At 45.2% G+C, this 22,235-nt stretch overlaps 1 protein-coding gene across 1 annotated transcript in view; it reads right to left on the minus strand.

Annotated features, from left to right (window-relative positions):
- The window catches only part of BAG2 (BAG cochaperone 2), a 28,651-nt gene extending 12,449 nt beyond the window's left edge, over positions 1-16,202 (minus strand). The window contains exon 1 of the mRNA XM_075340268.1: positions 15,956-16,202. Within this exon, the coding sequence (XP_075196383.1) occupies positions 15,956-16,080 (125 nt within the window). The 5' untranslated portion in view covers positions 16,081-16,202. The remainder of the gene's footprint in view (positions 1-15,955) is intronic.
- Positions 16,203-22,235: the final 6,033 nt, after the last annotated feature.

Consider the following 22,235-nt stretch of genomic DNA (forward strand, 5'->3'; position numbering starts at 1 on the left):
TGAAGCAGAAATGCCATCTGCGATTAAACCTCCTCTTTGGGACAGGGAAAATAGCAAGTTCTTCCACTCCCTTATGAAAATGCCAGGAGTTAAATACTCAGCTTGTAATTTTTTTAGTCACGGTAAATGGGTGATTAAGCAATTCCTTCAATTCAACCACCTGTGTCCATTGACCTTCATTTAAGGTTACTTGAGGATTCACCATATCTAGAAGAAACGATTTTAGTTCAAACAATCACTCAGTCATTAAATAAGTGCTGCCTCACCGAGTGGCTTGATCAACAATTGCCTCTTTTCCAGCACGTCTCTTCAAGATGGAATCAATTTTAGGGGTTCTGGCGGCAATAACCAACTTCCTCACTTTTCCAATCAGATTTCCAGCATGTCCACCCAGTTTCACACATCTGGCTTTTCACTGGTTTGGCGGATGCGGCGCACGCCAGTACAGTACGATACAGTACAGTGGAAGCGCCACAACTTTCGGGTCACATGCTCCGGTCACATGAAAGCATGTGATCGTCGTTTGTCGCGCTGCCACTGTACTGTATGCACTGTACTGGAGTACGCCGCATCCGCCAAACCGGCGAAAAGATGGATGTGTGAAACCAGGTCCCTCTTGCAGACTATCTCTTATTGCCAGCTGCAGCGTATGCACAACACAGCGCATGTGATGAATATGAAAGTGTTTTGAAGCAGCTTCAACAAGATCATCTAATCCTAAAGTATCATTTTGCTGTTCTTCTGTTGTAATATCTGTTTGTTCCTCAGTTACATGAGCAGCACTGTGGCCTTCCATCTCTAACATACTAAATCCTAAATTTTCTTCTGCTGTTGTTCATTACTCTCATTCATCAGTTTAATTGTACTTATGTTTGAAGCATTGTCCGTTACAATGGCAAGAAGCTGTTCTTTTTTGCGTTCCTAATCTTGCAGAACTTTTTCCACTAAGGCCTGGAGAAACTGGCTGATGTGATGAGCTTTACTATCTTTTACTGCCAGTGTCTTGCTAACAATTTCTTTCTTGTCACAAACATATTGAACATTGATGGCAAAATAATTCAGTGAAATGCAGTGACTCTGGCATCCGAGCAAAGGCAATGGGTGAAAGATAGGACATTCAGACACAGCGTTTTGTGAGGATCCTCACAAAGAATGAGCAGTCAGTTTGTGTCGTGTTTTTCTAATCTGCTTTTGCTATTGAAAATATTATTTATGAGCTCAAAAACTTTTCAGGTGATGCGTTTTTTTTAAAAAGCTGGTCTGCTTTTGCAGCTGAAAAACGTATCCTCAAAAAATGCAGCAAAAATGCTGTGTGTGAATGTAGCCTTAGATCAGGAATAGAACAGCCATTTATAGGACATTTCATAAGTTTCCCAAATTCCTATGAAAACATTTGCATCACACTCTGCATTGCACTACTGTCGCCAATTTAGTATCGTATATATTTTAAGAGTCGGAGTCGGTGCATTTTATACCGACTCCACAGCCCTGCTTTCTACCACCAATTTACAGCACAATGTATGGGGGTTCAGCGTTCAGGTTCAAGTCTGATCCCAAACCAAATTTTTTCTTTTAAGTCCGGGTGGACCCGCTGAATCCGAACATCTGCGAGTTCACCCATCTTTAGTTAAAAGTCATTGGAGAAATAAAAATTCAGACAGTCTACCTGCTTGAGTATTTAAACTTGGTTAAAAAAATGTATGTTAGGCCCGTTTCACACGTCAGTGAAAAACACTGACGTTTTTCACTGGCGTGTAAAACACGCACATGTCCCTCTGTGTGCCGTGAATCACGGCACACGTGGGTTGTCTAAGTGCAATCCGGGCTCCGTTCTCCGTGGCCCGTGATTGCACTTAGAGATTAACTCACCTGTGCGCGCTCCCGCTCTCCATGGTGCTGATAGCTCCCGCGGTGCAGCATCCGGCCGGCGCTGACCCCTGCAACAGCTGCTTCCGGGTTGGCTGTGTCGTGCATCATGAATATGCGCGACAGTAATGAGCCGGCTCAGAAGCAGCAGGCTGCACGGGCTGCAGAGGACATCGCTAGAGCCGGGTGATTAAAAATGATTTTTATTTTTCAAGCACGTTTTTTTTTTGGCACGTGTCTCACGGATCACACCACTGCATGGTCCGTGGGACATCAGTGATGCCAGAAAAAAATGGACATGTCTCCGTGCAGCAATCACAGACACGCGTGAACGCTGCACGGAGACATGGTCAGTGAAAAATCACTGATGTGTGAGCAGACCCATTGATTATAATGGGTCTGCGTATGTCAGTGATTCTGGTACGTTTAAAAAAAAGCACAAACGTCCCAGAATCACTGACGTGTGAAAGGGGCCTAACACGGAAAAGATATGAGAGAAAAATTGTCCGGTTTACATGGATGTAAAAATAGACACGTGTAAATATAGCCTGATGATTAACCTCAATTGTGTGGTGTGAGATTATGTTACACATTTACACCCATTGGGGCCGAGTTTGGTTACCAAATATACAAAGTAAATAATCAGGAAGCTGATAGAGGAGACTGGGGTCAGTCCAGGAGGTTATAGGCTGAACACCTGTCTCAGTTTCATGGTTTATTACAGCTTTGCAGGCGTTTTATAATGGCATCACATGACAATCGAATGTACTTTGTTTACTTAGAGATCATTTAACAAGAAAGGCAGCACCCATGCCAGCAATAAGTGCTCAACACAGAAGGGTAATAGATACAGGCCATAATGATCCGTAGAAATACTGGCTGAGGCCTCCTAAGTGTCACAATCCGGTTCAATCAGAGGTTGCACTAAACATTTTCTTAGCAGAGTAAAAATACCCAGCGTAGCATGTTTAAGGAGTATTTTTAGCCAGGGTGGTGTATAACATTCACAGTGATTCAGTTCTACAGTCCATAGAATGAGATATATTCCGTGCAACCACACGTACAGCTCTGGCAAAAAATTAAGAGACCACTGCAAAATTGTCAGTTTTTCTGATTTTTCTCTTTATAGGTATATTTTTGAGGAAAATGTAAATTTTTTTTTATTCTATAAACTACTGACAACATGTCTCCAAATTTCCAAGCAATAAATTTTATATTTATTTTCTGAAAATGAGAAATGGTCAAAATAACAAAACAATGCATTGCTTTCAGACACCTCAAATAATGCAAATAAAACAAGTTCATAATCATTTAGAGACAACAATACTAATAATGTTTTAAGTCAGGAAGAGTTCAGAAATCAATATTTTGTGGAATAACCATGATGTTTAATCACAGCTTTCATGCGTCTTGGCATGCTTTCCACCAGTGTTTCACACTGCTTTTGGGTAACCTTATGCCACTCCTGGTGCAAAAATGTAAGAAGTTCTTCTTTGTTTGATGGCTTGTGACTATCCATTTTCCTCTTGATTATATTCCAGAGGTTTTCAATGGGGTTCAGGTCTGGAGATTGGCTGGCCATGACAGGGTTTTGATGTGGTGGTCCTTCATCCATACATTGATTGACCTAGTTGTGTGGCAAGGTGCATTGTCCTGCTGGAAAAAACAGTCCCCAGAGTTCCTCAGGGGAACATTGCCTGAGCAGAAGGAAGCAACTGTTTTCCAGGATAATCTTGTATGCGGCTTGATTCATAAGTCCTTCACAAAGTTTAATCTGCCCAATTGGACCATAGAGGACTGGAGTAAGGCAATCTTTTCTGATGAGTCTAATTTTCAGCTTTGCCCAACACCTGGTTGTCTAATGGTTAGACGGAGACCTGGAAAAGCTTACAAGCCACTGTGTCTTGCACCCACTGTGAAATTTGGTGGAGGATCGATGATGATCTGGGGATACTTCAGCAAGGTTGGAATTGGGCCGGTTAATCTTTGGGAAGGACGTATGAATCAAGGCGCATACAAGGTTATCCTGGTAAAACAATTGCTTCCTTCTGCTCAGGCAGGACTGTTTTTTTTCCAGTAGGACAATGCGCCATGCCATGCAGCTAGGTCAATCAATGTGTGGATGAAGGACCACCACATCAAAACCCTGTCATTGCCAGCCAAATCTCCAGACATGAACCCCATTGAAAACCTCTGGAATATAATCAAGAGGAAGATGGATAGTCACAAGTCATCAAACAAAGAAGAACTGATTACATTTTTGCACCAGGAGTGGCATAAGATCACCCAAAGGGAATGTGAAAGACTGGTGGGAAACATGCAAAGACGCATGAAAGCTGTGATTAAAAATCATGGTTATTCCACAAAACATTGATTTCTGAACTCTTCCAGAGTTAAAACATTAGTATTTCTAAATGATTATGAACTTGTTTTCTTTGCATTATTTGAGGTCTGAAAGCAACGCATTTTTTTTGTTATTTTGACCATTACTCATTTTCAGAAAATAAATACAAATTTTTTTGCTTGGAAATTCGGAGACATGTTGTCTGTAGTTTATAGAATAAAATAACAATTTACATTTCACTCAAAAATATACCTATAAAGAGAAAAATCAGGAAAATTGAAAATTTTGCAGTGGTCTCTTAATTTTTGCCAGAACTGTACATGTGATATACACCCTCTGCTGTGATCAGACTATCTGACCGCTATGTACAGTGTTTCCTTCCACCAAATGGGCCAGTAATGGTACACATTTCATTAAATGAAGGAGAGACTTATTATACCGCTCCGTTAGTTAGGGTGTATACACATGGAGTCAATTCATGAAGCAAAACCCCAACATGTATTTGGTCTGGAATCCGCAGCAGAAATCTGGGTCAGAACCTCGGGTTTGGAGGCGGAATTAGCAGTTTGTGCTACCGCAGGTTAACATGCAAATTTATACCGTTCATTATTGCTAATTTCCATGTGGAATCTAGCCATCAAATGTTTTCCAAGTTGGAAGAAAAACCCAACATAAAAACGGCAAATGTGTTTTTCTCAACAGATATGTGTTGTATAGGCATTTTTACCCTAACTTATGAACAAAAAACACATGGATTCAGTACCAAAATCTGCAAGACAAAACTCCCTGTGAATGCACCCTTAAAGTTTTGGGGGACACAGCCCGATATATAGATATACCTCTGTGTCAGAAATAATAGACATAAAGAATATTCCTAAAAAGCCAGTTCATTCTTCATCCCAAACCGGAAATAATGCTAAATAAGGTCTCATACCCTACCTGTTGATGGTTTTCACTAAACATGCCTTTCAGACAGATTGTTGTAAAATTAAAAATAGCACATAACGTGTACAATATATCAAAAAGCTGAAAAAAAAATATTTAGCAAATGTAAATGAAAGGTGGAGCAGTGTACTTAATTTTATTTCAATGTAGGAGATGATTTTTTCAGGCAGCCATTCTTTGTCATATACATTGAAAGGGAGTCCGTCACCGCTAAAATGCTAACTAGCCCACTTATAAAAGGTATGTTGGGGACTTAAAATGTAGTATAGCTAAAAAACCAAAAACATACAGATGACAGGGCTACGACGTGATTGTAGGGAGCCAATGAGCTCCCGTGACAGCCAGGGTTCTGATGAAGACCCTAACGCCTGTCATGATGGTACTCCTGTACAAGCTGTTCATAGACTATGATTTTTGCTATATACAGCAATACTGTGGTATTGCTGTATATAGCACAAGCGATCATATGATCATACATTCAAGTCTCCTAAGTGGACTATCAAATATAATAAAAAAATTTAAAAAATGTTAAAATAGTGAAAATAGATAAAAACATCAAAATGCCAAAATTGCATTTTTTTGTCTGTCGCAATAGCGTATAATCATGTAACAAAAGCTGATTGAAAAATCTTACATACCCCAAAATAGTTTCAACAACAACTTTGTTTCAGGGTGAAAAAACAATCCCTCGCACAGCTCCATCTCCCGAAAATTGAAAATGTTACGGCTCTAGGGAAATTGTGAATTTATTTTTTGATTTTTCATATTTTTTTTTACAAATTGATTTTTTTTTTCCAACACTTAAAACAAAAACTATGCATATTTTGTATTGCGGTAATTGCACTGGCCTGGAGAATCGTATTTCCATGTAATTTTTAATGTTAAACGAACACTGTAAAGAAAAAATCCCCAAAAAATCAAATTGGGCTATTTTGCCATACTTTTAATTTTTTTTTCCAGCTTTTCAGTATATCACATGATACAATGGATGATGTTCAAAAGTACAACTCGTCACGCAAAAATCAAGACCTCACACGGCTATATGGAAAGAAAAATAAAAAAAAAAAGTTATGGCTTTATGGCTCTTGGAATAAAGGGAGGTAAAATACAAAGTGCAAAAATGGAAAAGAAGGGGTTAAGATTGTATATGGAAAATGATTGCAGTTTTATTAACTAACTACTGAGACACATGAAAACTATGTTTTCCATGACTTCTTTAAGCCTGACATAAATTATATATAATTGGAAAAATACTTTAATTCCAAGCTTATTGTGAGCTGATCCTAAGCACGCTAGGTAGGACAATGCTGTTTAGGAAAGTCTTCTGTCCTGACCTGTTATATAGGGTGAGGCATGTTACTTTCTGCCTACCCATCATACAAGCCCCCGTATACTCATGCAGACCTTATGTAGGTCTTTGGCGCATCTTCTTTTGAACTATTGAATCTCGAAGGACAATCAAAAACTAAATTCCAGTACGTCAAGAATTCCTGATAGCCCCCATTCCGGTCTATATGACGGGAGCCGTGCTGAGGCCATTCACTCTTTATTCTACTGCTCATATGAGTGATATAAGACCGGCTATATACAACTCAGAAGTCATTCAGGACTCGGCAATGATTCTCATACATAATGAAGTAGACTCCACACGTGGCGAACGCATTAGATGTGATCACTTCCTTCTCAGATTAACAAGAACAAAGCCCTCTGAATGATGTCGATGCTGAGCTATGTGAATTTCGAGCACTCTTCACAATTACACTCAAATTCCATGGTGTGGCTCCACCGAGGAACATCTACGTAACCTCTGCCCATGAGTCACTGCTGGAAAGGCTAGTACAGTGGAGAACGGCCAAGCCAGTAACAAAACAAATAGCTCTCAGTGGTTTCATCACTGTTCTAATAATATCGGCTGGACAGAGATCTCTCCTCCAGATGCAGAAAGTGATTACCAAGCTAAAGTCATGCTTTCCGGCATACGACTGCCTCTAAATCCTTACAGAATGGTGTGGTCAAATCACAGGTTATTATCATGATAATTGTAAAATTACTGCGATAAACAGTGGTTAATACAAAGGACTGGCATATGACTTATTCCTTCCAAAGACTGTGCAAAGGACCAGGAGGCACTCACTACAAAGTCAATTCCAGCAGCTAAATAGGAAAGGGTTCTTTACAGTTAGAGCAGTCAGACTGTAGAATGCTCTACCACAAGAGGTAGTGATGGCAAATACTATAACAACTTTTAAAAAAGAGCTGGATAAATTCCTAAGGAAAAATGGCATTATTTGTAAGATAATTCAGTGATAAAAAAAAATGTATAATTGTGGCGAAAGGTTGAACTTCGTCTTTTATCAACCTAAGTATCTGGTTTCACCGCACTGAGTAAACATATCTGGCTACAAGTGGCATATTTTTATGCTATTCACCTGCAGAAGAGAAAATTGATGCATAAGGTCTCATTCAGACACGATTTATCCCCATGCAAAAGCCTGTCTGATTTTCGTCTGGGTTTTGGATCAGATTTTCATCGGTGTTGGGTCAGAATGTCAGCTTTCACCATCAGTGTTTCTCGTAAAAACCAAACTGATGGAGGGTTCTCAAGCTTCTCCTATCAGTCATTCAGTGAAAATGGAGGTCATTTGATTGCTGTCCGATTTTTCATTGACCCCATAGACTACCATTTGTCCACAAAAATACACGGACTTGTGACTAGCACCATAGACTATAATTTATGAATAACACATATAAAACTCATGCGAGAAAAATTAATGTCTAAATAAGTGGATGTGAACACGTTAAAGGGAACCAACCACCAGGATTTTATCCCACTCCTGGATTTTTTAAGTAAAATTCAGGAGTGGGACAATCAGAGGGTAAGTATAATAGTGAAAACCTCTGCATTTTTCACCAACTCCTATTTTTTGGCATAAAAATACTGAGGGAAAAAACCTAAGCAAATACTCAACGTGTGCATGTGGCCTGAGACGTTGAAGTAACAAGATGGCTCCACGGGATCGGAGCAATGTTGGTAAAAGGTGAAGACGCTGGAGGGCAAGTATAGGAGTAGGTTAAAAACACTATCCCCAGGGCTGAAAAAACCCCAAAAAAACCCACTTAAGTGGCTCTTCAATGATTACGCTGCTGGTCCAAATGATGCACCCTGGCACGCTATAAGCAGCGGCAACATTGGTACTGCAGCATCAGAGGAGCACAAATTCACTGAAACTGGCAAGGACCAGAGATCCGGCTCGCTTCAAAGCTGCACTTACAAGCTCTAGGGGAAAGAGCCCAGGATTAGCCATAGTTGCCATTTAGGAATCTGGATAAACTTGGTGACCTATTTGGCAACTGTAATGGTCATCTGCTGCTCTCAGACTCAGCAATAACTAAGAAACAGAAAGCAGCTGGACAGAAGAGGTCAACTCCTGAGCAGACTCACTGTTGGCTTTTTATTTTAGGCAATGACAAATTTAGATCCCCAGCATTGCTTACTCTTCCTGCTTAGAAATAGCAGTGGCAAGATTTTGGAACTCCTGTACATTTTACATATCCAAAACCCACTGCTCATAACATCTATGGGCTGCTGCTGACCACCATGAGCCTCCAACTCTCACATGGATAACAACAAATGAAATTGTGCCATGATGCAATATGTCACGCTCCCCGGGTCCTCTGCTCCGCTCCCCGGCTCACCTGCCACGCTCCCCGCTCTTCAGCCTCCATTGCCCGCGCTTCCCAGGCCTCCTGGTCCCCGCTCCCGGCGCCCGTCGGCTTCCCAGCCTCTGCCCGGCTCTGCTGCTTCCTCCTCTCAGCTTCCTGCCCTGGCTTCTGGCACCCGGGCCGCGCGCATGCGCATTAGGGCGCGCGCGCGGTCACTGACCCTTTCTTAAAGGGCCAGTGTCCACTAACAGGAAATGATGCACTAAGGTACAGGGTATAAAGGGGTTTAATGTCCAAGGGGGCGGGGCCTGTTCTTCGTGTTTACCAAGCTAGGAGTCAGGTCTCCTTGTGTTTCTGTGAGATACTTACCTCTCTCTCTTCTAGAGCCGATCCTGCATTGCCATCCGGTCCTGCTGTATCTCGAACCCCGAACGCTGCCTATCTGCCATCCTGACAGTCCGTACCATCTCTGTTCCCTGCGGTGACCCGTCATCTCGCTCCAACGGTTCCGGACCCCGCCTGACATCATCCCGGCTTCCGAACCTGAGCTCCGTCACCCGGACCACCATCAGTGACCCCGTGGTCCCAGGGACTTCTCCATGGTGCTCTAGTGCACGGACTGTCCTGCTACCTAAAGTGCTCCGGCTACCGGACTCCTTTCCCTCATCGGGGAGTTCGGCCCAGTGGATCCACCTCCCGGGTCTGCCCATCCATCTGGCCCTAACACAATACATGCCATATCAAAGACATTAATCCCCAAGCTTAAAGCACGGGATAACACAGAGTATCCAGAGGTAAGCGAAGTGAACATAGACGCCTACTGACTGCAATATGGGATCATACTATGTGCAGGAAGCCAAAAGGGCCCTGTACACTGGTCGGGAGCACGCAATCCGCGGTACACTCGTTCCCGATTATCTGCCTGTCTAAACAGGCCGGCAATCTCCCGACTAACAAAACGCTCATTCCTCTCCTGAAATGATTTTAAGCTTCATGTGTAAACAGGAAATTTCATGTGCCCGATTCATCATGTGTGTTTTTTTAAAGTCATTTTTCTTTTCTGTCTTGATGTATTTGTTGATGTTTTTAGCACCAAATTCTTGAAAATTGCGCAGGCAGGTTAATAACTTTTGACCAAAAACAAAAATACTCTTTAGTTTAATCTTTTAACTTTTTCTTGTAAAGCAAAGAGTTGTATGAGCAGATAAAATGTTGCAGGTAACTGTCACGGCCTGATATGATCTCGGGGGGATTTGGGATTGGTCACTGCGTATAGTTGATCACAGATCCACTTTTGTGCCTGATCTTCGTGTACCCTGAGTTGGAGAGTATTTAATTCCATCCAGTACTGACGGGGTTAAGGTCATTTCTATCCTGCAGTGCTCTAACAGGTAGTTAGTTTAACCTAAGCTACATCCACTTCATTCTGCTATAGATTTCCGCTCCTCATTCCTCCCTATGCCGGCTACAGCTCATACCTATGCTGTCCATGTTGAAGAAGCTTATCTCTGCATAGCTTTAGGTTCGATTCTGTTGCAGCTGCAAAGTTTCCTGCTAAAGAAACCAAGGAGTGCCTTTTGTTGTGTCTTTCCACACCCGTCTGTCTTACCTTCCTCTTGTTGTCTTATTGCAGAGGCGAGATTAGCATCTCGCTGGCCTTCCCTAGTCAGGGTGAATTCAGGAACAGCGAGGGCCTAGGCATACGACAGCGCATGGGGGAAAGGACTCATCTAGGGAGTGCACAGATCAGCCTCAGGTGAGAGCTAGAAGGTGACCTCACTCCCTCCTCCGTATCACCATGGCCTTCCGTTGTATTGCTACCCTGGTGTTCCCTCTGTGTTGTGCCACTTGCCAGAAGTCCTCTCGTATCTACCTTTACACCTACAGTAGCTAACATCTACGCAAACATTTCTGGCATACAAAAAAAATCCCTTCAGTTGGATGGTAGTGGTGGTGGGGGACTGGACTAACTTTGAGACAAAAATGTGTGACTCAGAAAAAAAATGCAAATAATGAGTGGACAACAAATACCTGGATTACAAAAAAAACCACTCTCACAAACGCAAAGACTTCAAAATAGGCGCAACTTCAAAGAAGGATTTGGTGCGAAACATAAAAAAAGTCTTCACAGGAAAAACTACACAAGAATTAAATGCATAATAATAAGGGTTTTCAGGATTTTTGCAAACTCAAGGGACTAAAGAAAATGTGCCGTCCTCTACTTAAAAGAAACAACTCAGGTTTGTTTGTTTTTCCAATGTTCAGCCAATGTAGTTGAACTTTCTGATGAGATGGAGTCAAGCCAACTATAGGAATTGTGAAATGACCACAGATAAGAGAGAAGTATAAAAAGAGTAAACAACCAAGAACAATACACACTGTATTAGGAATAAGCTCCGAGCACACAGCTCGCAGCATGTAAACCATGCAAAAAGAGGTAATAATAATAACAATAATATTAAAGACGAGCAGCAGAGGACACAGGAGTCCGGCATCACAATGGGGGGAAAGTGAGCAGACAAGCCAGATGTGTAACACGGGATCAAACCAATGGCTTCTCAGTGCAATTAATACAGTTGTTTGCTGCCCATCTCCAGATGGATTTCCTATTTCCTCGTAAAAGAGGTTTAGGAGAATGCCGTTATGTGGACGGCCATCTGTTATCATACAGCAGCGCAGTGTTCCCAGCGGGTCATGTCAGTACGGTAAAGTGTGTACAAATAGGCACATACAGTATATCAAGGCTAAAGGATCCATTCACACCTGCGCTGGTGTTTCTGCAGCAGCTTTCACCGGCTTTTCAGCCTTTTTTTTTTTGCAGTGTTGGCAGGACAAATGCTACATACTTTACACCCACTTTTATTTGTATTTTTTATGTAAGATTTTTTTTGATGTATGTAAATAAATAGGTAAAAGAAAATGCAGCAACAACACAAAAAAGAATTGTCATTCTGAGCTTTTAAAGGGGTGGTCCACTACTTGAACAATCTCTTCTCATTCCCTTTGTTCTCCCCCATAAAAATAAATAAGCCTATATTCACCTCCAATGCGGCCGCGGTCCCAGTGACGTCTGAAGTTGCATTCCTGGGGACATTTTTTATGACATGCGGAGCCCCGCAACCAATCAGCACTGGCTTCCTTCTCCCCGCCTTCGGACATTTGAGCAGGAAGTCAGCGCTGCACTCACATGCTGCTCAATTGTCTGAAGGCGGGGAGAAGGAAGCCAGTGCTGATTGGTTGTGGGGCTTGTATGTTATAATAAATGTCACAGGGGCCCCAAGAATGCAGCTGCAGACATCGATAGAACAGCAGCTGCACCGGAGGGGAGTAAAGGCTTACTTATTTTTCCAGGGGCGAACAAGGGGAATAAAAAAGGGTTGTACTAGTAGTGGACATCCTCTTTAAATGATCACACTGCAGCTCAAAAAATGCAAGGAAAAAAAATGCACTGTGAATAAGATTCATGAAATCTCATTCATTTTGATGCATGAAGAAATTCATGGAAAAAATGCAACAAAAACACTACTTGTGAACAAGCTTATATGATTAATGTGGTCTGTTGTGCACCACTGGTATTGATTATGTAATGGATCCAGTGGGGGATATATCATTGGCGCAGCCTGTGCACTCACACAGGGGCACAATAGATTGGGGGGCCCATTTTGGCCTCCAAAGCAGGTGAAGTTGTGCATTATGATGAGCTCTTAAGGGTGCTTTACACGCTGCGACATGGCTAACGATATATCGGCGGGGTCATGGTGTTTGTGACGCACCTCCGGCGTTGTTAGCGACGTCACAGCGTGTAACACGACCTTAAACGATCGCAAAAGAGGCAAAAATCGTTGGTATGTGAGACGTCGTTCACTTACTAAAAATCATTGCCTATTCAGTAGCGAGGTTGTTTGTCGTAGCTGAGGCAGCACACATCACTATGTGTGACACTGCAGGAACGAGCAACAACCTCGTACCTGCGGCCGGCCGCAATGAGGAAGGAAGGAGGTGGGCGGGATGTTCGTCCCGCTCATCTACGCCCCTCCGCTTCTATTGGACGGCTGCCGTGTGACTTCGCTGTGACACCGCACGTATCGCCCCCTTAGAAAGGAGGCGGTTCGCCGGCCACAGCGACGTCGCAGGGAAGGTAAGTCCATGTGACGGGCGTAAGCGATGTTGTGCGCCACGGCCAGCGTTTTGCCCGTGACGGGGGCAGGTACGCTCGCTAGCAATATCGATAGCAATATCGCAGCGTGTAAAGTACCCTTTAGGCTCCAAAGGGCCCATATACTGTTTTGCATAGGGGCCCTTTTCTGTATGTGGTGCCAGTGAATGGACCTGTCACTTAAATTTCATATTTTTCTCTTATAACAAAGAAAACATGGAATTTAAAGTGTTTTTCTACTGTCCGGAAAGTAGACCCCAAACTCTAAAATAACAAACAGAGCAGGTACTCACCCTCTCCAGGTCCACCGTTGGCTCCCCGTCACCGCTCAGGTCTTGGATGCTGCGGTTATATCATGTCGATAGCTCACATCACTGCAGCCAATCACTGAGCTGTACTGAGGTAGACGCTACAAGCCGCTGAGCTCCGTGATTGGCTGCAGTGGTCATATGAGCTGTCACCATGATATAACCACTGCATCCAAAACACTGAGACCTGAGCAGAGTCGTAGAGCCAGCACTGGACCAGGGGAAGGGGAGTAAGCACCTGTTCTGATTGGTATAGTAGGTATTTTAGAGCATTTGTGGTCTACTTTCATGAGAGTCGAAAATTCCTTTAACAAACAAATATGTGAACATCCTAATGTACCTAAAAATGTCTAAATTCAGAGACACTCGTCATAATGAAGAAGAGGGAAGTGGCTCGTGTGACATTAATGTCTGGACAGATTCCGGCAGGTGTCCTGAGCTGGAGCAGCGCATGCGCCGGTCATGTTACAGAACATTCACACACATTTCTGGGCCTAGTCCACACTGGAATCCATTTTTGCTTTGTTATAGTAGGAATTTATCCTGGGAGATTTTATACACCTCTTCGATATGTAACAGGTCACTGACTGAGGGGCTCCTGCCCAGATTCTGCCTTTACACTTTTTTCCCCTTCTCATGTGAGCTACAGAGTAAATCCATTGATATCGACGTGTCTGTCAGGGGGCTAGTAGCCAGCTCAACACCTGTCGGGAATGGCTGACATCACTTTATTATAGATGAGCCCCCTGTAAGCCACCACAGGTCGCTGGGCGATAGACATTCATACACATCCTGTCCCACCCTCATACCTTGACGCAGACCTGACAGCGAACCATTGTCCAGAAGCTGCTCCCATGTATTCAATAGATGTGTCTGGCAAGTGGCTATCACACACAAACAATTCCTGTGCTATTTGGCTAAATTCACTCACAGTTTTGCAGCTTTTTGTTGCATCTGTTGGCAGGAAAATGGCACTGTCAAAAAGCACATTTCTGACATGTTTTTGGTGCAGATTTTTTCATCGGCATGTGGTAATGAAGGGGAGAGTGAGTAGAGAGATAATAAATAGACAGATGATAGATACATATGTTGGATAGATAATAGATAGAAAGAGGGAAAGATAGATAGATGAATAAGATAGATACGTAGTTAGATAGATACATAGATGAATATGATAGATAGACAGATAGATAGATAGATAGATAGATACATGGATAGATAGATAGATAGATAGATAGATACATGGATAGATAGATAGACAGATAGATAGATAGATAGATACATGGATAGATAGATAGATAGACAGATAGATAGATAGATACATGGATAGATAGATAGATAGATAGATAGATAGATAGATAGATAGATAGATAGATAGATAGATACATGGATAGATAGATAGATAGATAGATAGATAGATAGATAGATAGATAGATAGATACATGGATAGATAGATAGATGATAGATAGATAGATAGATAGATACATGGATAGATAGATAGATAGATAGATAGATACATGGATAGATAGATAGATAGATAGATAGATAGATGATAGATGATAGATAGACAGATAGATGGATAGATAGATAGATACATGATAGATAGATACATGATAGATAGATAGATAGATAGATACGTAGTTAGATAGATAGAAAGATAGATAGATAGATACGTAGTTAGATAGATAGATACATAGATGAATATGATATAGATAGATACATGATAGATAGATAGATAGATAGATACATGATAGATGGATAGATAGATAGATACATGATAGATAGATAGATACGTAGTTAGATAGATAGATACATAGATGAATATGATAGATAGATAGATAGATAGATGATAGATGATAGATAGACAGATAGATGGATAGATAGATAGATACATGATATAGATACATGATAGATAGATAGATAGATACGTAGTTAGATAGATAGAAAGATAGATAGATACATAGATGAATATGATATAGATAGATACATGATAGATAGATAGATAGATAGATACATGATAGATAGATAGATAGATAGATACATGATAGATAGATAGATACGTAGTTAGATAGATAGATACATAGATGAATATGATAGATAGCTAGATACATGATAGATGGATAGATACATGATAGATAGATAGATACATGATAGATAGATAGATACATGATAGATAGATAGATAGAATGGTCAGGTCACTTCTTAGCCACATAACGACCTTGGAAGCCTGGACAGTCCCATTAGGTTAGTAAAGGGGGGACGTACGTCCCTTCGCCATTGCTGTGCATATGTTCCCTCTTTTGGGCATTTCTTCAGGTTGTCTTTGTGCACACCCTTATCAGCAGACGAATTCACTTGACTTTCCCACACTCCAGAATGGATCTGCCGGGTTATTCCGATAGTAATGTTTTGCCCCATGTTGGGGCATGATTGGGCACATTTGCACTGCACAGACTAGCCCTGGGTGGGCTCTTTTGGGGCCAGTGGTCACCCAACGTTCCAAGAGCACAGATGCATATAACACCTAAGGAATCTGAAGGGCAGCACAGAGCAGTTTGCTAATCCCGTGCATTGTATCTCAGCTGCCCTGTGCCCTCTGCATATGCTGCCACCCTGTGAGGCTGCGGCGCTGGCAGTGCCAGGTCCTGGGCTGAGGCTCCTCACCCCCGTTACCTTATCTCCAGATCATCCAGAACTTCCAGCAGGTGACAGGACCGGTCTGCCATGGACATGGAGCGGCAGAACCTGCCCCCATTGTGCCCCTCGTTGGCCTTGGCTTGGATCTTGGCTTGTGCCATGTGTAATGACGGGTAGTAATGGCAGCCCTGCTAGGATCTTTCTGGACACATCTTCTCCAGACACTCCGGCAGCCTGATGAAACATTTCCTAACAAGGACCTGGGCGGATCCTGCTCCCTCCCTGCCCCCCGCAGTGGCACAGCTCTCCCTCCCTGCCCGCCGCAGTGGCACAGCTCTCCCTCCCTGCCGGCCGCAGTGGTACAGCTCTCCCTCCCTGCCCGCCGCAGTGGCACAGCTCTCCCTCCCTGCCCCCCGCAGTGGCACAGCTCTCCCTCCCTGCCCGCCGCAGTGGCACAGCTCTCCCTCCCTGCCGGCCGCAGTGGTACAGCTCTCCCTCCCTGCCCGCCGCAGTGGCACAGCTCTCCCTCCCTGCCCGCCGCAGTGGCACAGCTCTCCCTCCCTGCCCCCCGCAGTGGCACAGCTCTCCCTCCCTGCCCGCCGCAGTGGGCACAGATCTCCCTCCCTGCCCCCGCAGTGGGCACAGCTCTCTGTCCCTGCCTCCAGTGCTGGGCACAGCTTTCCCTCCCTGCCCCCATTAGTGGCACAGCACTCCCTCCCTGCCCCTAGTAGTGGGCACAGCTCTCCCTCCCTGTCCCCTGTAGTGGGCACAGCTCTCTCACCCTGGCCCCCACAGTGGGCACAGCTCCCCATCTCTGCCCCCACAGTTACACAGCTCGTTCACCCTGGCTCCCACAGTGGGTACAGCTCCCCCTCTCTGCTCTCCCTCCCTGGCTCCCACAGTGGGCACAGCTCCCTCTCTCTGCCCCCCCCCTCCCCCACAAGTAACACAGCTCTCCCTCCCTGGCTCCCACAGAGGGCACAGCTCCCCCTCTCTGCCCCCCCCCCCCTCCCCCACAAGTAACACAGCTCTCCCTCCCTGGCTCCCACAGAGGGCACAGCTCCCCCTCTCTTCCCCCCCCCTCCCCCACAAGTAACACAGCTCTCCCTCCCTGGCTCCCACAGAGGGCACAGCTCCCCCTCTCTGCCTCCCCCCCTCCCCCACAAGTAACACAGCTCTCCCTCCCTGGCTCCCACAGAGGGCACAGCTCCCCCTCTCTTCCCCCCCCCTCCCCCACAAGTAACACAGCTCTCCCTCCCTGGCTCCCACAGAGGGCACAGCTCCCCCTCTCTTCCCCCCCCTCCCCCACAAGTAACACAGCTCTCCCTCCCTGGCTCCCACAGAGGGCACAGCATCCCCTCTCTGCCCCCCCCTCCCCCACAAGTAACACAGCTCTCCCTCCCTGGCTCCCACAGAGGGCACAGCTCCCCCTCTCTGCCCCCCCTCCCCCACAAGTAACACAGCTCTCCCTCCCTGGCTCCCACAGAGGGCACAGCTCCCCCTCTCTGCCTCCCCCCCTCCCCCACAAGTAACACAGCTCTCCCTCCCTGGCTCCCACAGAGGGCTCAGCTCCCCCTCTCTGCCTCCCCCCCTCCCCCACAAGTAACACAGCTCTCCCTCCCTGGCTCCCACAGAGGGCACAGCTCCCCCTCTCTTCCCCCCCCCTCCCCCACAAGTAACACAGCTCTCCCTCCCTGGCTCCCACAGAGGGCACAGCATCCCCTCTCTGCCCCCCCCCTCCCCCACAAGTAACACAGCTCTCCCTCCCTGGCTCCCACAGAGGGCACAGCTCCCCCTCTCTGCCCCCCCTCCCCCACAAGTAACACAGCTCTCCCTCCCTGGCTCCCACAGAGGGCACAGCTCCCCCTCTCTGCCCCCCCCCCCCTCCCCCACAAGTAACACAGCTCTCCCTCCCTGGCTACCACAGAGGGCACAGCTCCCCCTCTCTGCCTCCCCCCCTCCCCCACAAGTAACACAGCTCTCCCTCCCTGGCTCCCACAGTGGGGCTTCCCCTCTCTGCCCCCACAGTAAGGGGTGCTTCACACACAGCGAGCTCGCTGCCGAGATCGCTGCTGAGTCACGCTTTTTCTGACGCAGCAGTGACCTCATTAGCGATCTCGCTGTGTGTGACACTGAGCAGCGATCTGGCCCCTGCTGCGAGATCGCTGCTCGTTACACACAGCCCTGGTTCGTTTTCTTCAAAGGCGCTCTCCCGCTGTGACACACAGATCGCTCTCCCTGCCCCTCTTGCCCCCTTTCCTTCCCGTAGGGACAGCTCCATAAGGAGGACTGGGCAGAAGGATCTGTAAAAGGTATAAATGGGCACTAACCCCTTCCTAGCTGGTTTCCTGCATGATAAGTTTTAGCTATTAAAGGGAACTTGTCACCAGATTTTTACCTATTAAACTAAAAGAATCCCCTTCTGCAGCTCCTGGGCTGCATTCTGTGAAGGTGCACCTTGGCCCTGACTCCCCTTCCAGACCCCAAAAATAACTTTATAAAATTTGGCCGTTAGGTATGCTAATTACCTTGGTTGGCCAGATGGGCGGGCTCTTTTTCTGCTCCTTTATCCCCCTCCTGCCGCTGATCGCTGTCCTCCTTCCTTGATTGACGGGATGACGCCCTCGTCGCATTTTCAAATCTCGCGCCTGTGCAGTTAGGTCTGCTCGCGCAGGCGCAGTTCGCTCTGCAATATCGCGGGCAGAGCAGAAAACATAGCTGCCCTAGCTCGCGCCGGTGAGCTAAATGCACAGGCGCGAGATTATGGGTGGGTACGAGCATGGTGCTGGTGAGGTCGGCGCTATGCAGGACCTCACCAGCACCATGCTTGTACCCGCCCATAATCTCGAGCCTGCACATTTAGCTCACCGGCGCGAGCTAGGACAGCTATGTTGTTTGCTCTGCCCGCGATATGGCAGAGCGAACTGCGCCTGCGCGAGCAGACCTAACTGCACAGGCGCGACATTTAAAAATGCGACGAGGAGGATGACAGAGGGCGTCATCACGTCAATCAAGGAAGGAGGACGTCGATCAGTGGGATAAAGGAGCAGAAAATGAGCCTGCCCATCTGGCCAACCAAGGTAATTAGCATACCTAAAGGCCAAGTTTTATAAAGTTATTTTTGGGGTCTGGAAGGGGATTCAGGGCCCAGGTGCACCTTCCTAGAATGCAGCCCAGGAGCTGCAGAAGGGATTCTTTTAATTTAATAGGGAAAAATCTGGGGACAGGTTCCCTTTAACGGCACCACTCATAAGCATCATACCATATACTGTAGAGTAAAAATGACCTGGCAATAACATTCTTCACGTTACGATTACAACAAAACCAATTTTGTGTTTTGTTTTTGACCATTATCTAACTTTCACCTCGGGTGCGTGAACATGTCCGGGATATTGTGGCGGGGAACATGGCAACTGATATTTCTCAGTTGAAGACCATGCCTCGCCACTTTAGACTGAAGCATGCCTCGGACTCGAGATCCTTTATGGTGCGGGGGATTGACCATATATCCTTGGGTGGCCGAGGTGGCGATATTATGAAAGCCCCAGCACAAAGAGAATGTAAATGGATCTGTGTATTAGGAACCATGACACTACAGGGTTTAAATGAGTCCCTGGAATATGCCTCATACCTGTAACCTGTAATTTAGCAATGTGCGTGTAGAAGCCCTGTTTACATTTATTTTAAAATTGTTTTTAACAGTTGTGGTTATTTATACTAAAACATGTCTTTTTTTTATTCCTTAATACAGAAAGGTCCTTTTCCAACATGGTGCACCCTGGGGGGTTGCGGAAGGAATCATCTTCTAGGTACTCTTCAGTCGAAAGAGATATAATCCTCTGAATAGAGAAAAACCTACAACAGAACAAAAACTCAGAATAAAAAGAAAAAATAAAAGACAAAAAGAAAAACAGAGACAGATCTAATAAAGTCTGTATAAGTATCATTGACATACTTTTTGATATAAACTTATTTGATAATACTGTAAATCTATTAGTATGTCTATGTAATGATGATATTTGACTGTGATCAGCTATATAGATTGGATAAAAGGTCAATAATACTGTTAAAATGTGACAAAAGCCTGTACCTATAGCTGATGCCAAAAATGTTTACTTTATAAAATATACAGACATATTATGTATATGTGGGGACTCTGCATCCCTTAAAAAAAAAAAAATATTTTTATATAGCGCTAACATATTCCGCAGCGCTTTACATACATCAGGAACACTGTCCCCATTGGGGCTCACAATCTAAAGTCCCTATCAGTATGTCTTTGGAGTGTGGGAGGAAACCGGACAACCCGGAAGAAACCCATGCAAACACGGGGAGAACATACAAACTCCTTGCAGATGGTGTCCTTGGTGGGATTCGAATCTAGGACCCCAGCGCTGCAAGACTGCAGTGCTAACCACTGAGCCACTATGTAGCCCTTAAGGATGTTAATCATGGGAACGGCGCCCTAAGTTGTGAAATTGGGCCCCCCATTGTCATGTGCTGTACTGTTTTTCTTCCAAGGGGTTAATGGTATACCTCGCCCCCCTAGTTGACACTGTGTAGTTACCTGGCAACTGTTTTACTGGGTCCTTGTCTGATGCTTTTTTGCTGGATCACATGCTGGGTCATGTGGGGAGACTAGCAACGCGCCTGCTGTCTCCGTACATACCCTGGCTGGCGTGGTTGGCGGAAGCACGGACGGGACTACACTCTGCGCATGCGCGGAGATCTAACCCAATGAGGATGGGGGGAACCTCTGCGCATGCGCACATACACCGCTATTGACACCAGTCACAGGAATACATTCTGCCAATGGAAGCAGGTGGGAGGATCGATCAGTGCTAATTAACAGTCATGCGCAGAGGGGAATTGTTGATTGCTCAGTGCAAGCATGTGATGGAGGGTGACATCACTATTTATGATGCGGAACTAGGAACCTTTAACCACGCCCCTTGAGAAAGCGAGCGCGAAACACGTGTCGGGAAGCTGTGTGGTCCACCTGTAACAATCGGTAAATATTGATTTTTACTGCCGTACTCTCTATTGCCGTACTATTTAGAAATGAAACAGAGGGTAGTGATTGGTATGCCACGTACTGTGTAGTAGAGATGAGCGAACTGGTCGCGGTTCGGCTCGAGTTCGGTTCGCCGAACGGACGTCTCATTCGAGTTCGGTTCGGCGAACGTTCGACGAACCGAACTCGAACCGTATAGGAAACAATGGCAGGCAATCACAAACACATAAAAACACCTAGAAAACACCCTCAAAGGTGTCCAAAAGGTGACAAACAACTCACAACACAACACAAACACATGGGAAAGTGACAAGGACATATACTCATGCGAAAACAAAAGAGCAGGACAAGGAAAAAGAGAAGGAGACACAGATATAGGCATGGCACGCCCTTCTATAATCATGTAAAACACCGCAAGGTGACTCCAAGCGGAGTCTCCCTTTTTTCCAAAAATTGGGCCACACACACACCCACCCCTTCAGTGGCAGCACTTGTGCCCCAGTTGTACACTTCACAGCTAGATTTGCATAAAGCACATTCAAAAATACACCATACTTAACCGTCCCCAGGATGACACCGGGGTAGGTAGCAAAGTCTTTCCTGATCCCAGCTCTTTGCATCTTGGATCATTTTTAAAAACAATGTAAGCAAGGGTTACTCCAAGCGGAGTCTCCCTTTTTTCCAAAAATTGGGCCACACAGACACCCACCCCTTCAGTGGCAGCACTTGTGCCCCAGTTGTACACTTCACAGCTAGATTTGCATCAAGCACATTCAAAAATACGCCATACTTAACCGTCCCCAGGATGACACCAGGGTAGGTAGCAAAGTCTTTCCTGATCCCAGCTCTGTGCATCTTGGATCATTTTTAAAAACACAGCAAGGATTACTCCAAGAAGAGTCTCCCTTTTTTCCAAAAATTGGGCCACACAGACACCCCATCAGTGGCAGCACTTGTGCCCTAGTTGTACACTTCACAGCTAGATTTGCATCAAGCACATTCAAAATACACAAGCATTTACTCTCCCCAGGATGACACAAAGGTAGTAAATTCCTTGTGGATCCATGACTTGTTCATTTTGATGAACGTTAGTCTGTCCACATTGTCACTGGACAGACGCGTGCGCTTATCTGTCAGCACACACCCAGCAGCACTGAAGACACGTTCAGAGACAACGCTGGCAGCTGGACACGACAAAATCTCCAAGGCGTAAGTGGAGAGCTCTGGTCATTTTTCAAGATTTGAAGCCCAAAATGAGCAAGGCTCCATTTGCAAAGTCATGGCATCGATGTTCATTTGGAG

Source organism: Anomaloglossus baeobatrachus, chromosome 3, assembly GCF_048569485.1.
Source record: "Anomaloglossus baeobatrachus isolate aAnoBae1 chromosome 3, aAnoBae1.hap1, whole genome shotgun sequence".
Taxonomy (NCBI): domain Eukaryota; kingdom Metazoa; phylum Chordata; class Amphibia; order Anura; family Aromobatidae; genus Anomaloglossus; species Anomaloglossus baeobatrachus.